At 41.6% G+C, this 16,841-nt stretch overlaps 1 protein-coding gene across 5 annotated transcripts in view; it reads right to left on the bottom strand.

Moving 5' to 3' along the window:
* PALM2AKAP2 (PALM2 and AKAP2 fusion) overlaps window positions 1-16,841 on the bottom strand; it is a 327,886-nt gene that overhangs the window by 191,169 nt on the left and 119,876 nt on the right. For 3 of the 5 annotated variants that reach the window (XM_046659481.1, XM_046659497.1, XM_046659490.1), the window contains exons 6-7: window positions 13,886-13,987; window positions 3,311-4,006 (exon numbers count right to left, since the gene is read on the bottom strand). The exons of 1 other annotated variant lie outside the window; for it this stretch is intronic. In XM_046659481.1, coding sequence (XP_046515437.1) covers window positions 3,311-4,006; window positions 13,886-13,987 — 798 coding nt within the window. The remainder of the gene's footprint in view (window positions 1-3,310; window positions 4,007-13,885; window positions 13,988-16,841) is intronic. One more of the 5 variants, XM_046659508.1, reaches the window with a different exon arrangement.

Here is a 16,841-nt window from a genome sequence, read left to right as displayed (position 1 = left end):
AACTAACTTTTGCTTATATAAGGAAAATAGTATAATTAGGGGTAAAAGAGGTACAAAGTAAAAAAAAAATCCCCTTAGTTTGTCCTGTTGTACATCAAAGGAAAAAAGAGTCAAGGATATACAAGTCATCAAGATTTTTCAGGATATGTAAGGTTGAACTTTATCATTTTAACCATTAAAGGATTTTTAATTCAACGCCATTGAAAATCTATTTATAAACAAACGAAATATCCCTTCTTTCCCTCTTTCTCCTTTTTCCATCTAACAGGGAACTGATTATACGATTTTAAGAGAAAGTCCCACTAACCATTAGCTCAAAAACAACCACAGTTTTGCAGCTTCATTATCGATTCTCTAATTAGTCTGCTTATGGAAGTCAATACCCTGTATTTTTGAAGGACGTGATACCACACACAATAGCGTTTTTACAGAGAAAATGCCAATATCAGCAAGGAAGGCAGAATGTTCACAATCACAACTCTGTGGATATTTTCATTATGAAGGAGAGTTACTTGTTGCTGTAGATGGGATTATAGGTCTCATCCCATAAAAGTCCTGGCTGAGCCTGAATCCCCTGTTATGATAGGAAAATGATGCAAGATATGCAAATACATATGCCATATTCATACACACCTTCATTTACTGTGGCCACAAATCATTTTAATAAAGGGAACACATCTTATGTTAAAGACCATTAAATGATAAGCTTTAGAAGTATAGAGAGAACTCAAATTCATATAATTTGCTAATCCCTATAATAATAATTGATGAATGAGAGTGTAGATTATCGTTGGTCTTTTGGATCTTACATGTGGTGTTGTAGAGAGAGGTGCAGATCATCGTCTCTGTGAGAAACCAGTTGACTTATGGTAGGTCGTTTCAGGGAATTATCTGTCCTGTTAAGACTCTTGATTCTGTTTCTCAAACAGCACTCCCACAGGCTCTAAATTCTATCATTCCACTCACTGACTGTGCTTTCAAAAACTCATATCAAATAGTTTTAATTCCCAAAAAGATAAGTGATGGTAAACGTTTAGACTGTTTCTTTCTTAAATAATTAAAGGAATAGATTGTCCAAAACAATGAATCTGTTTTTTCTATGTAAATAGGTCTATCTGGCATGTCATTTTATCGAACATTTAAATGATGCTTCTTAAACGACCATTTACTGAGGAGCATGAAGCTGAGAGTGGTAAGATTTACAGGCAGCAAAACCAGGTATTATTTCTAGGTAAGAGAGCAGTTATTCAATTGTAGCTGCTTTGGTGAACCTGACACTTAGATATATTCCCTCAGCTATTCAAAATCAAGCCATGGATGGAATCATCTAGAAAGTAGAACTTAGCTCCTTTATTTTTCCCTCATTTAACTTTTTTTGTTTACATGTTGGTGATAAAATTACTCACTTTGTGCTCATTAAAAATGTAAATTTTTTGGAAAAAAGTAACTTTGAAAATTAAAAAATATCGTTTTTTTCTTTCCTCTTGGAATAAATATAATTTCAAGCAAAGACACTTAAAATAATCATAGGTAGATTTAGTACTAAAAAAGCTATTTATGACAAATTTGTTGGTTCTCTAAAAAAACTCTCTCAAAACTACCTTTTTTTTTTCTTCTCATCAACTTTCCACAGAAGTTAGACTGGATGTAGTATGTCTTATTGTATGTTTTTCAAAACTATGTTCTATAGAACTAAGATAATTTTATAAATGATTTGCAATAATACTATGAACATTTGGGCAAAAAACTTAAAGTTAAAATATCTCTGTTACTAAAATCAGTTAAAATGTTACATCTTTGTTTCATTACTATATTATTATTTTACTAAATTGCTTCCCTTTGGTTTCCCTATATATGTGGCTGTTTGCTTTGGGGGAGCGCTAAGAATTTTTTAAAAGAATTCTTCATCATGTTCTAGATAAAAACTATCTTTTGATGTTCCGAAATCTCCAGAAGTTTAAGAAACCATGCTTTAAAAAGCTCAGTTATGTGTTACCCAATGAGCATTTGTGGAATGGATTGAAGTACTTAACATTGAGAATACAGGTCTTTCTTAATGTTTAAAATTTTTTTTCCATTCTGAAGTTTCTTTTGAGGGGTGAATAAACCTACACGGTGACATTACGGGAAATTTTTTTTTTTTTACATTACATTCTCTTTCTCACAGGGACAGAAAGAAAAGAGTCCAGATGTAAGGCTCAGTAATCAACTGGTCAGGGGAGATGAGCAGTTAAGTTCAGTTACAGCACCATCCACAATGAAGTGGGAGCATCGCCGCAGGAACCAGGGTAGGTCACAAAGACTCTTTTAGAAATATGGTCACTGCAGAGATATTCCTCAAAATGATCCCTTCGTTGAAAACAGATTAACATGATCAGAAAATATCCGTGAAAAAAAAACCAATATAAAAGTTTACATTTTTTTGAGAGAATAGAATGGATTTACCTAATTTTGGAGATCACGACTGATGCTTAAAACAATGTTTGTCTCATGTCCTTAGAAAATTAAAAATGGTGCTTCTTATAGAAAGGGTCCATCAGTTAAGCCATAGAATGAGACAGCTCCTGATGAGCAGGTTATGGAATCAGTCCCTACATTTCAGCTGTGACAAGCACTGCGTCTTTTTCTTTTACATCAACTTCATTTCAGTTTTAACAGAAGGAAAGCCAAAGATGCACAATACTGTAATCTGGAAGCTTACGTAAGGCAGCAAAAAGCATCACCCTAGATTGGACAGACTAAGTAAGGTCCACTTTTGGCTACACTAGCAACCGGCTAGAGCCAACAGCATTTTGCCACACAAGATATAAAAGCAAAGATCCACAGCAAGGGAGGCAAGGGAGAAATCAGCGACGTGGCGATGATGTGTGACTACGTGATAGGAACACGCTACAAAATGAAGCCCCCGGTACCAATGGGTTCAATTCCAGTCAAGTGAATTAAGGCTACTATATAACTGGCTGATATGAAGAGTCCATTCCAATCGAGCAGTAAGGAATTGATTCACTCTTGAAGACACAAGGAAAGGTTTAGAGGAAAAGCAAGTTCTTGGAAAGAATGAAGCACACACATGCACGTTGTCTCTCAGGTGAGGAAACTGGAGGAAAATGAAAGGGAAAACATAAGAGAGATCAAAGCAATCCAACTGCAAGGCAAGGCAGGTGTTTGCTTCCAGTTCACAGTATTGCAGTTAGTGGTACAGTGAGGTCTACGTAAGTGGTGGAGAGCACAGAGGCTGCCCAGAAGAAAAGGGAAGAAAGAAGTGGTCACATGACAACACAGCATTGACAGCGCTTTTTCTTTTGGGTACCTGGGGCTGGCTCTGTGGCCAGGCTCTCTTCCTTCCCTTCTGGGGATGAGGGCTCTGTGGTGTCTGAGACGGGCCTCCCGGACACAAGCTCAGCTGCATTCCCATCAATAGTGGACACATCTGTCACTGTCTTCTCCCTCAATGACTTCTCATCATCTTCATCAATGAGGACCAATTCAGCCTTGATGGTTTCATCATAGCCTAGCACCTTTTTAGTCTCCTCTTCATCCTCGATATTTTGGTAGCCCATGAAAATCATGGTGACTGGCTGATCCAAGTGTGCCTCTGGCCCTTCAGTGCTGGGGGCTTGGGTCTGCTGCCCTGGGTTCCCAGAAGTATGATCTTTCCTAGACTTATGTACCATTTCTAACTTGGCTTCTTTGCAGAGCATGTGTTCCTTAGGGTGGCTGACGCTCCCATCTGCAACCACAGTCCTTTCTGACACGTGCCCTCCTCTTAAGCTTGATTGTCCAGCCTTCTGAATAAGCTCTTCTACATCCTTTGAGCTTAATTTGTGCACTCCGTTTTCTACTATGGTGCCTCCTGAGTGCACCTCATAGACTACTTTGGTACCATCATCATAGACTTTGACTCCTCTCTGATGGACCCCCTCTGGGCCAATGGTGGATGTAGAGAGAATCTTGGTCTCTCCTGTTTGTTTGTCTGTCTCCACATTAATTTCCATGGCGTACACAGCTTGAATGAAAACAAGAGAAAGGAAGTGCATGTTACAACAAAAAAAGCCAGTGAATGGTTAATTGCCAAACAGACAAAAAAAAGGTTTTGTGCCCTTTCTAGTCTAACTGCCAAGCATCTCGAGTGTTAGAGTGAGTGCACAATGTGGACAGAGGTGGTTATATATGTGTTTTAACAAAGCAGCTTAATGCACTGGGAAGACAGATGTACAGAGTTACCGTATCTCAATGGCACTTAGACTTTTAAGGAAGATCTGCTAAAATAAGGCCACAAGCAACTGTTTCAATCCAGTGTAACGAATTACAGGGAGGCTGGCAACATGCAAGTCTACCTAGATTGAGAGCTTACCCTAGGCATATAGACAATTGCAAAGCCCTTGGTTAAGATAATGTCCTAGTTCCAACCTCTTAAATCTGTTTTTAACTCTTTCACCGAGGACTCTACTGTTTTTAATACATTTCTACATGTTCTCTAGTGTTAATAGAGAACATGCAAAAGTTCTTGCATGCGGGACACGGCTATCTTCCACTGTACTTTAAAATAAGATATTTGCAATTGATTGCAAAAATTGAAAAGCTACAAAAGTGGTCAGATTCTATGCTCTGTGAGCACTTCAGTCACTTAGCAGGTTTCTAAAACAAGAACTAAGAAAAGAACAAGACAGAGGTAGCTTCCTCCCATGACACTGGAATTTGAGGACGATGATCACAGACGGCTCTTTCTTCTTCCATGCACACAGCGCCAAGTTCTCGTGATTCTTCCCCATGCTATCTTTCCCATCTGTCGCCTTCTTTCTGTTCCACTCTGAGACACTATTTCCTCTTCCCTAGACTATTGCAAGAGCTTCCTATCTGGTCTTCCGGCTCCAGTCTCGCCCTCTCCAACTCATCCCAAACCCTCCCGCCCATCTCAGCTTCCTAAGGACCAGCTCTTTCCTGTCCTATAGACTCACGTGACACTCTATACTTTCAAATCTATTACCTCAGAGGCTCCCAACGAGGCACGCATTCTGGATGGGAGGAAACTGGGCCAACTGTCCCCTAGCACCCTTTCCCTGAATGACCCGCGGACACATCACCCTCCACAGCTTCAAAACTGAATCCACGTTCTCTCAAAACTCCCCCAGAGTCTTGGTGTTAACTAACAGCAATACCCACCACAGTGGTCTCTCGAGAAGCCTCAGAACCATACCTGATTTGGCCTTTTCTTCCTAATTACCCACAGTCAAACAATTGTTGCGGCAAATTCTATGTCAGACCTACCCCCTTGCATCTCCTCATTGCTATCTCTATCAGCTGCTCTCTGTGCAACAAGCTTGGGTCCGATTTTTCCTGCCGCTTCCATCTTCTCAAGGCCAGAGGGCCAAAGGCAGCCGAGGCCTGGTTTTGTACGGCTAGAGAAGTAAAGAATGGTTTTTACATTTTTAAAAGATTATTTTAAAAAAAAGAAGAAGAAGGAAAGAATTTAAGAACAAGGAAAAAGGAAAAACCAAAGAATATGCAACAGAGACCATATGTGCTCCACAAAGTCTAAAATATTTACGATCTGGCCATTTATAGACAAAGTTTGTTGACCCTGCTAGCCTATGCTCCAGCCTGCCCATAGAGTTACTTTTCTCATAAACCTTCTGTTAGTTCTTATGTGTGTTTAGGATAAACACCAAACTCCTTAGCTTGGCCTATAATTTCCTTTGGAATGTGTTTGCAACCTCCCTTTCTTGTCTTGTTAGGCAGCCCTGCTCATTCCACATATGCTCGGGCCATAACAAAGTTCTCAGTATTCCCAGGATGCTCAATATCCTTCCACGACCGCTTGTCCCTGTGCCTGCTGTCCATCTGTCTAGACTGCCTTTCATCCCTTCTCCACCAGGAGACTACTGGAGTCCCATGTCCCATCTCTGCTTATCATTGCCTTTGAGCCCTTACCTCTTTCTGAATAACCACAAGTTCCCCAACTGTGTTAAGAAGATCCAAACCATCTTTTCAATTGCATGGTCCATCCAGCCCTTTTCCTCAGTACAACCAAACAACACCACCCCGTACCTAAACATTTCCTGCTTTCGTTAAGATTCCCTTCTCTTGAAATGTCCTTCTTCTGAGTTCCTGTACAACCCAGTACGACTCATCCACCAATGCCCAGGTCACCTGCTCCCTTTTCCATAAGCTTTCTTTGATGCTCCCATCTCTAAGTCATCTCTCTCTTCTTAAGATTCTCGGAATACTTCTTCTAAACCTCTCAGAAGGCACTTCACACTTTCCACTCAGTGGTATAATTATTTCTGGGAATGTTTTATTAGCTTTATAGATTTTGGGGATCCTTAAAGGCTAGTTTTTGCCTGACATCTTTCTATGATTTCTCCCTCCCCAGAGCACCTACCTTACAGCCTTCTGTATAGAAATTACCTGATAGACATACCTGTGAGACAAATGCTACTAATTTAAAAGGCTCATTTGGTTGTCTTAATCTAGTCACAAATATTTATATATATATAATATGACACCAATGAAAAGGTACACACAGTGATTAATGTCTGAACTGGCTTTAAAAAAACAGCAATGATATCATTCCATCTGCTTGAGTAATAAAATACAATCTGTTTATGGTTAACACTTAACTGAAAAGATTTTGAAGCAAAATCCAATGCGTGACTTCCATCATGTCCATTTTGAAAGTTTTACTTGTTCAGCACAAAGATCTTGAGTTTCCTTAAGTGATACAAGGGGAGGCCAGCAAATATTTGTCATAAAGGTACATGGGTTCACATAATGATGGTGACCAAGAGAAATGTTTGTCTCAGTTATTTCCTGATTTTCCACAAAATGTGTCATCAAAGTAACAGAACAGGCATTTAAAATTTTGCATGGGCTCCAAATAGTTGTTCTTTAAATATTACATTTATATTAAAAAGCACAGTTTTGGGTTAAAATATTATGCCCTATCACTACTAACACTCATGGGACATATTTATAAATAAGGAAGGTAATAATGCTTGTCAGTTGTAGGTACAACATCTAATTACATCCCAAACATCCAGTAATATGTGAACAAAATGACACATTGACCTGCAATCAATACAGAGTATGGAATGAAATATTTCCATTTTTATATTTATATATGATAGGATACAAATTATGAACATGATAATCTTTAGAGATCTCTCTCTCTGCCCGCCAGTGAGAATGCTGTCATTGTTGGTCCAGTTTTCCCTTCTCCACCACCCTAATCCTCAATCTCATTTGGTCTTTGCCTGTTCCTAGAATCAGAGACTAGACAGAAAGGAGGGAAGATGAGGAGAAGTTCTTTTCTAGAACAGTTGAGTAGATCCACACAATAAAGAGTTGAGAAAGAAGGAGTTTAGTGGAAGAGAGTAAAAGCCATGTGGGAGATAGAGAGGGAGCATTTTGTGGTGGTGGATGATGCTTTGGAGAGTGAAATGTGGAAGAAAAAAAGGGAATACAAGAAGTGCTTCTGGGTGGAGATATGAATTGGATCCCTTTTATTACCGTTCAGGAAAAACAGGTAAAGAACAGAGTTCCTTTTTAGCAGCTTTTTCTTTTCTTTCTTTTTTTTTTTTTTTTTGTTTATGAATTTAGGCTGTATTTTGTTAAATGTGACATGGTTCTGGGACTGGACCACATGGGACATGGTTTCATTAGGGTTACATATTAATATTTATATTTACATGCTGTACACTGTTCTTTCAATATTTCTAGAATATGAGAGAACATTTTAAGACATTTTCATAATAAAATAAAGCTAGATATGCTATGCCATAAAATACAACAGCCATAGGTATTTTTTTCCCCAGATAAAACATAAAGCTTCAAAGGAAACACACATTTTTAGTAGGTTTCTTCAGGGTTTGGTGCACAATCCTTGTCTGCATTCACTCTCTTCTCTAGTAAGGGGCACTTAGGTGAATACTTTGAGAAGCTCTGGCCTAACACAAAGGCAATATTTAGACTCCATGGACACACAAGTGAGAATCTCATCAGACATTCAGAAAACCATGCAGAGGTGTGAACATTTATCTTAAACGTGTTGTTCACAAATAAGCATTTATATTTTGCTCCAGGTCTCAGCCAATAATATTTCAAATGTGAGTCAGGGTGCATATGAACCAGTAGGAAAATAAGATACTTTAAAATTCAACATTTTGTTTTTGCTGCATGCACACAATTTTAAAAACTTCTGCATTTTACTGCTGCCAAGTAGTGCATACCAAAGACCTCTCACTCACATCATGCCCTCATCTCTAACCACAAAGAATACTCTCTGATCCACCCTTTTCTTCCTTCAAGCTTCTCCATGCCACAGGTACAGTACCGTCTGTAGTGATGAGGGTCCTGTGCTCATCTTATTGAAATAAAAATGAGGAGGAGGTGAGGTTCAGGGGAGGAGGCTTTCTGGGGAGTCCCTAAAAGAGATTTTGAAAGAGCCCCATGGATGTAAAGAAAAGTATTTGAAGAAAAGCTTGGAGGAAGGTCCTGGAGACAGAGAAAAAAGAAAGGAAACAGTCCAACGGGAGTTCCAAAGATAGAATGACTGAAATCTGGAAGTGTGTTTTTATCAAATGATCCATTTAATTATTGATTTCCAAACATTATATACTGATGACACTAAGATCGGAGTATATAAAGCATCCCTCCAATAACCCAGTGAGAGAGCCAAGAATATGTTCATTTTGATAATGAAGAATGAGAACCAAAGGGGTCAGTTTCTGCAAAGGGATACAAATGAATGACTGAGTTGGTGCTTTGACTGTGGGCCTCCACGTTGAGTTTTCTTGGTCCTTGCTCCCTCATAGCTCTCTTGTCAATAGGAGAACCACTCTGAAGAAGCAGAGGTCACTGTAATGGAAGTTGGCAATCCCAGCCTCTAGGTTCTGCAAACAGCTAGGCGTGGGTTACAGTGGGAGGCCCTTGGGGAAGACACCTGCCTGGAAACCAAGGTGTGGGTGGGATGAAGGGCCACCATGGCTGGTGCACTGCAGGGTCCAGAGAGATGGGGCCAAGGAGCAGAAAATCCTTCATTCTAGTTCAAACTAATTTCCCTGGCTCCATGGGCTGTCTTGTGCTCTGTCACCTTCAACTTTGGCAGAGACAGAGCAGCTGTAACAGCTACGAGGAGCCTAGGGAAGAGGAAACAAGAGCACCTGATACAGAGGGAGGGGACCAACTGACATGATTCCATTTCAGAATCAAGCCAAGAACATACAAAATGAGACACTGCGTTCCGTGAGGACAGGAAATTCAATCATTGTTAAATGCCTTGACTCAGGCTTCTCCCAACTCATTTCCTCTGACTTGTTGAGATCAGTGGGAGGAAGAACAAAGCTGAGGGTCCACCGCAAAGTATAAAATGACACGCCCCACTGTCATTAATCAGTGAGATGGGCAGTGTCAGGGAGAAACACAGTGGGTCTGATTTCCTATCCAGATGACACTCCATCTTGGGGCCTCACTTTTCCCATCTGTGTAATGAACGGTATCCAGCTTCGATATTCTATGGTGCCGTGAACTTCCTGTGTGGCTCATGAGTCAGTGACGTGTAACATACAATAGGAAGGCAGTAGACAGCCAGCTCACAACTGTCACCCAGCAGTAAGATCATCCCCATATAATGAACATCTAGGAGCTGCATCACAGCTGGAATGTGGAAGAGAAGCCATGCATATGCTTGGGTTTGAATGAACAAACATCGTGCAGTCTTGTCCCTTCGACCTCATGATTATGCATATATACATATGTTCACAACTTCTCTTCAGGTTGGAAACATAAAATGGCTATTGTGATGTCAATAACAATGGAAACAAGGAAATTAATTCAGAGTGGATTCTCCCTCTCATGCCAGAGGGCAATCTCTAGCTTCAAAACCCAGTAATTGAAAATTTCTTTGAATCGATCATTTTCCCAAGAGACCTTAGTATTAACAAAAATGCCAGTAAGGGTATGATGTTGATGGATAACAAACGCAAAAGCCAATTTCTTGTGTCTGATTTTGCTTCTACTTTTTGATCAAGAAGGATAGTTTTCAGGCTGAAAAGTGCCAAAAAGAATATTGCTAAGAGGTAACCAAAACCCAGATGAGTAGAGAAGATTGGAAAATAATAAAGCACCAGGAACATAAACGCTGTCAGTGCTTTGGGCCACGGGCCCCAGTTCCTTTATCGATGAATTTGTCTCGAGGATCTTGTCTACCAGGAAACGTGCCCAAGGCAGAGACTCGCAGTTCTGATTTTCGAAAATGAGGAGCAAATTCCATACACTACACAGAAGTGCGCTTGACATCGTGGCTGGCTAAATTCTAGAGTTAGTTTTCAAAGAGCAGAGACTCCCAAGACCAGCATGGGTTCATCATGCAGACACCATGCAGACTAATCTCACTTTCTTTTTTGTTCAAGGTCTGTAGACAAATTAGGCAAATGCCAGAGATACAGCGTCTGTGGATCATCATACGTCCTCGTTATATTCTTGGGGACAAGACAGAAACGTGTGCCGTGGGTGTCAGGACAAGTGTCAGAACTTGTTATTGGCTGAATGGTCATGTCCCACAGGCACTGATTTAGGGTTCCCAAGGGGCAGGAGACCCCTAACGGTATGCCACAGGCCTCTGACTTTGGTTCCAACTGTGCCATGTTTTCATCAGTGAAATAATGAAAAATAATAAAAGCTTGTTTTTCAGATTTGAGGTGATGCTAAACTGAGATGAAAAGTGAGATTATGAGGTACCACAATCATGAGCTGTAAAGCCCCTGACAATAAAGAAGAGAGTTTTCTACCTTCAAAACTGTTAAACCCTTTATTCAAATGAAATCTGATGCAGAAACATACTATGTAAACGCAAGTGTGGAGGAGCTGCCGTCTTTGAAGAGTGAGAGCACACCAGAGCCCCAACCACCAACCTTGCACCATTTCTCTCGCCCCCTTCCGCTGAGGCTCCTCCGTGACCCCTGGGGACCCCCAGCACTCACGAGGGACAATCCAACAAGAAGAAATTTAACAGTCCTATCAAATCTACAAAGGACAGAAAGGCACGCAGCTCATCCTCATTTTTGCCTTTTGAGATTAGTAATAAGGAATTCCGTAGGTTCTTCTGTGTGTGAACAGGTGAAGCAGTGTGTGCACAATTAGGGGAACAGACTGCACATTTCAAATGAAATGATTCTGCAACAATGAGTAACGATGCTGGATAAAGGAAAGGAAACTGAGCAGTGGCACATGTCAAATGACTTTGGGGCTTTACTTTAGAACCTGGAGCCGAAAGGCCATGCCAATGAAGTGAGTCACATGGTCTTTGGTGTCATGCTCTGCTCTGTGGGGCAATCAGCACACCCCGGGGTGCACTGGGCAGCTCTGAGCATTGCATTCTGGGAAGACTAGAGACCAAGTGGAGAGTGTTCAGAATGGCAGAGGGTGTCTCAGAGCCATATCATCATCTGGGGACCCTGAAGAGACTGGGGCTGTGAGAGTTAAGGGGATGTAGAATGGGGATCTGGGAAAGACAGGAAAAGATAGTCATTTTCAAATACCTAAAGGGCAATCAGAATTTAGGTTTGATCTGAGCAGCTCCAGGGAGCAGGATAAGGACCAACGGGTGGGAGACAGAGGCAGACAAATGATGGCTCCATCAGAGGAAAAACGTCCCAATAGTCAGAACCAATTATAGACAGAATGTGCCACCTGGAGGGAGATTAAGGGCCAATCTTAGAGGTGTGTCTGTGGTTTGAGGACCTCTTTGCCGGGCTGCTGTACCCTGTTTCCATGTTTGAATAAGGGATTGGAATAGATGCCTCCTAATTCTGAAAAGCAATGATTCTAAATAAATTCCCATTTATACACAATCCTAAACCTCTCAAACTCCAAACAACAAAAACATCTTCCATAATACTGAGTAATAACAAGTGACATTTATTAAAATGGCCCTAAGATTGCGCAAATTGCCAAAAGGACGTTCCTAAAGTGAGATGGATTACATCTAGGAGAAAGTATTCTAGGGGTGAGTGTCATTAGTTGGTATGCTATCCATGCTCTGTGTGGTCACTGTTCGCCATAAATGATGAGTCTGGATACCCTATTCCAAAACCAGCCCCATCAAGGAGTTAACCACATCAAATGCAATTCCTTCCACAACTGCTTCTGTGTATTTCCACAGTAGATACATTTATGCAAACTAGTTCTTAACTAATAAGCAAAAGTACATGTAAACTTATTTTTTAGAAGTTTCGGATCACATAATACTTTTTAAAAACTGCATTTGCCATTTGGATCACATTTTTGCAGTATCTTCAAACACGAAGGATGCTAGGTTGTGATAGTAAGTGTATTCCTACATACACAGCACTACCATCACATTAACATATTGCTCTTGAACTTGACAACCAACACGGCTGAAATCTTTTTTATAGCTCTTAAAAGTTAGCTCTCACACACTGTCTTACCCCCTCCATGAGCTGATCCATTTGTTGATTATATCGCATGTCCCGTGAGGTGCAGGAACATGTGGAGAGGGGCTGGAAAGCTGTTTACCCACCACGATTGGGAACTATCAACACCCCAGTCTCCAGTAACAAGCAGAAGGGGTGTAACTTTTGAACCGTTATTACCCGAGTTGATTTCAGAAATACACCTTGGAGCATTTAAGAGTCTACGGCTTAAGTCACTGCTTATGATTTCATTGTAGCACAACTGTAGGCTGCAAGTTCAGGTTTAGCCATCCTGTTAACTGTCCAGGGATATGTGGACCTGGCCCGGGTCTGACCAGACACCACCTGCAGTGCCACCCAACTCTAGAACTCTGAGAGTCTGTATGCAAAGGTAATACACTACGATGTTTACAGAGACACCCAGTAGATATTTAAGTCAGTGCACATGACAGCTATGCCAATACTTACTTGCCATTTTATTTTACTTTTACATCAAAATAAAGAGGCATTATCTGCTTCATAAAAATATTCAGACTTGCCTATATAAAAGATTTCCTCCAGCTTAAATGTCCACAATGGGATTAGTTTTATAAAAGCTGTCATTATGTGATTTATTTTAAACAAAACTCACCTAGATGATGTCAAGCATAACCTAACATTCATATTTGAATGCACCTACATTGTCACTAACTGTGCAACCTTGGCAATTCATTTTTTCACTTAACCCCCTGGCCCTCAGTGCATGTCTGCGCAGAGCAAAAAGATTGCAATTGAGATTTACTTTTCACGTCCATCCAGTTCTGATTTCTGAGGCACATTCACATTGAACAGAGTAAAGCATAGTTCTCTATATACTTTATCCTCATAAATGCATTATTTTCTAAAATTCACAATTGTGAGAAACGTTAGCAAGAAATATGTTCTTTAAATTGCTACTTTTTTCCCCCAAATATACCACAGTAGCTAAGAAATAACTTCAGAAATGGGAAGACTTGGGATTATATGTTCATAATATATAAACAGGTTGATTCTCAAAGGATTCTGGCAACAGACTTATACGCTCTGAAAATACTTTCCACTCAGCTTCCATCACAGCTCATTTGATCTTGTATAATTCCAATATGGAACATAAAAATCCCTGGTGGCAGAGTACAGACTAACTTTGAGAATAAGGACAGATATAAAGACCACAAACATGAGAGACAGACTCCTCTGAAGTTGGAGGGAAAACCTTCCACGATTTTCTCAGTACTCCCTCCCATGCGGTCCTCAATTACTCATCACGGCCCAGTGCCTGCCCTGTGTGGCCACTGTCAAGTCTGTGTCTGAGACTGGGCTGAAGACAAGGTCCCCCCAAGTAAAGATATCTGGGCATCCCTCATTAATAAACTCTGAGAAAGGCAAGCCCCATGGCCAGTCCTGGCATCCAGACCAAATAGCTCCCCAGGACTTACCAGCTGCTCTGCTGGTCCCGTCCTGCCCAGGTGATGGTTCTGCTGTTGGTGAACAGAGGAGTGGCAGGTCGGGGAGCTGGGAGGAAATGTAATTTACTGCATCTGGTAGCAGAGAACAGGGAATACAATTAGGCACAGTGTTGGGAGGCCCAATGGGTTCACTGCCGAGACAGCAGCTCGTCTGCCCTACATAATGGACCGCGGAGGCAGCCACTGAACGAGAGGATCAGGGAAACAAAGACAAGCATTTGCCCAGTGATGGGTATTCAGCAGAGTAGCTGAGGCAGGAGGGATCCTGGCCAGAGAGCGCGGGCCCCAGAACTGCTCTATGTATTAAAAGATTCACCAGAAAGCTCTAGATTCTGGTACAATGAGCTCAAGGGAAAAAAAAAGAGAAGGGCTAGTGAGAGCCATTATCAACTTGATGGGATTGACCAAATATGGGACATCAAACTAGAAATGTGCCCTAAATGGTACTGAAAATAAATTTGGGGTTCAGTCCCTAAAATGGAAATATAGCTTTATGTGCCTGAATCATTCAGAAAACCAATTTTATAGGCATTTAAAAAAACAAGTCTCCAGAATTTATCCCATGATTTCAACACTCCAGGCAGGCGTTTCAGCGGAAAATCCTGAGATTCTAAATAACAACACCCCGTGAACTCACCATTAGCTCAGTTTCAGGAAATGGGGTTGTACAAAAGTGGGGGACCGGCTCTGCCCAGGAAAAGCTCAGGTAGGGAGAGGAGACGCTGGAGGGCACGAGCATCAGTAGGCGTGCCAAAGTATCAGAGGAGAGGAGGAAACCACTGAGTGAGACAAGGAGAAGAATCTCTGTCCCCAAAGAGAAGTGGGAGAGTGAAGGAACATTCTGGAAAGCTGGCTTCTATATGATGTGACTCCTTCCTGTGTCACAACCATGTCCCAGAATCCTGGAATATCAATCACTCATCAATAATTGCATCTAACTGCTTACTGCATATCTCCACTGAATATCCCACAACCACCTCAAACTCAACATGTCCAGAGCAGATCTCTCATCTTCACTGCTTCTCTTGTACTCTGTATCTCGGTTCACTGGTGCCACAGTTCACCCAAGATCCTGGGTGGCACCTTCATTACCCCTCCCAACGTCCAGTCAGTGCCCCCGCCTCCACTTCATTTACATCTCTGACATCTGTCTCGTTCTCTTGTATCCTTGTCCATACCACCTTAGTTCTGGTAAGTTTCTATTTTCTTTTTTTAATTTCATGCTGGGTAGGACCGTGAAGAGACACTAGATTAGGCTTAGAATTAGGATTAGTTCAGTTCTACCAACTAGACCATTGCTGACTCACATGTGAGTCTGAACAATCCAGAATGTACTGATAAAGGACCATTATGTTCCTAGGACAAAGAACACACTCTGTGGGTGAGAATGGGTAGTGTTTCTCCAAGAGAATGGATTTTCCCATATCAACCATTTGGAGAGAAGGAACAGGAAAACAGTGAGAGGCAGGCAGGCATTAGGTTGGAGCGAGGCTCGGGTTACTGTCTCTCTCTGGGGCCTTGTGTGTGCTGGAGCTTGGACCCTGGGTCCAGCAGACATGAGTGAAGATCCTCCATTGCAAGGAAGGAAGCTGGGTCTTTGAGATGATGGTGGGCTGGGAGATGGCCGCGAAGTAGCCTGTGGGGACCTCCTAAAGCTGGGCCTGGATTTGAGCCAGGGGCTCTGAGTATAGCCACATATCTGAAGTTGCATATTATTCTCTGTGTTGAACAGTCCTGCCCGTATGCCTGAAATTAGGTTGCAGACGCTCCTGGCACCACAGGGAGCTGTGGGAAGGATCTGGGCCCCAAACCGGGACAAGGCAAGACCAGAGAGAGCAGCAGCTTGGGGTAGGGAGGGATCACTTACAGAGCAGAAATTTAAGCTGAGTGTTTCTTATTAGCTCCGGCACTGCTGAAATCTTTACTGTCGCTATGAAGAACATAAATAGCCAAAGCCAGAGAAAGAAAATTGATGAAAACTCTCCTGAAAACTCGACTCCTGGGCAACTGAAGACACATTGAGGTTTCCCAACAATCAGTATGAAGGTTTTGAGGTGTGGAAGGTTCCAGGCCACTGCAGACTGGGATGGGATGGAAAACCTAAGCAGATAAGCGTCATACAACAAGAGCTGATATGGGCCTGGGACAGACACTGTCCTTTGTCACTTCTGGCCAACGGTTTCATTCTAGCTCCTTGGAGGGTAAAGAATAGAGTTAGCGCTATACGAAATGTATAATTACACAAAACACTGTGCCTATTTAGGGCAGTAAAAACAACCCACCCAACTGATAAAGACTTTGCTATAAAACAAGTGTGCATATGGGACAGGGAGGAAGTGAGGAAGGATCAGAATACATATGGCCAGGAAATTCTACTCAAGATTGGAATATATTGCTCTTGATTGCCAAGGCTATCATGTAATCAAAAACCATTGGTGACCCAGCCGGACAGTACCTTTATTTCCTCTGACATGCATAGGGTGACTTGCACAAGGTACCCGAAATGGGATCATTACACACGCACACACCAGCAGCCATCTCTGTGGTGCCTCATTAAACCAGGGATGCTCTTGTTGACTATCTGCAGCATCTTTACAGTTATATAATCCCAGGTGGGCCTGGATTCTGTAATCAGCATGTTTCAGAAGTTGGCATTTTTCTTAAGGCATTATTATTCTAAAATAATTTTGTGTTAGTTCTTAGTAACAACAGTTGGTTGATTCCAAGAGAGTCTCGGCAACTTTGCAATCAAATGGGCCTTTGAAATCAAAGAACAGGAAGATAATCAGACATCCCAAACTCCCTCAACTGGACGTGCTTCAGTGTTTACCCTCAGACCACAGGGTCACCTAAACATGGACCACATTCTTGGGAGGATGTGTTCCCTCCTTCCAACTTCTTTCTTTGCCAGTAGATGTGGTGTGAC

Source organism: Equus quagga, chromosome 1, assembly GCF_021613505.1.
Source record: "Equus quagga isolate Etosha38 chromosome 1, UCLA_HA_Equagga_1.0, whole genome shotgun sequence".
Taxonomy (NCBI): Eukaryota; Metazoa; Chordata; class Mammalia; order Perissodactyla; family Equidae; genus Equus; species Equus quagga.
This window is presented reverse-complemented; position numbering and strand designations above follow the sequence as displayed.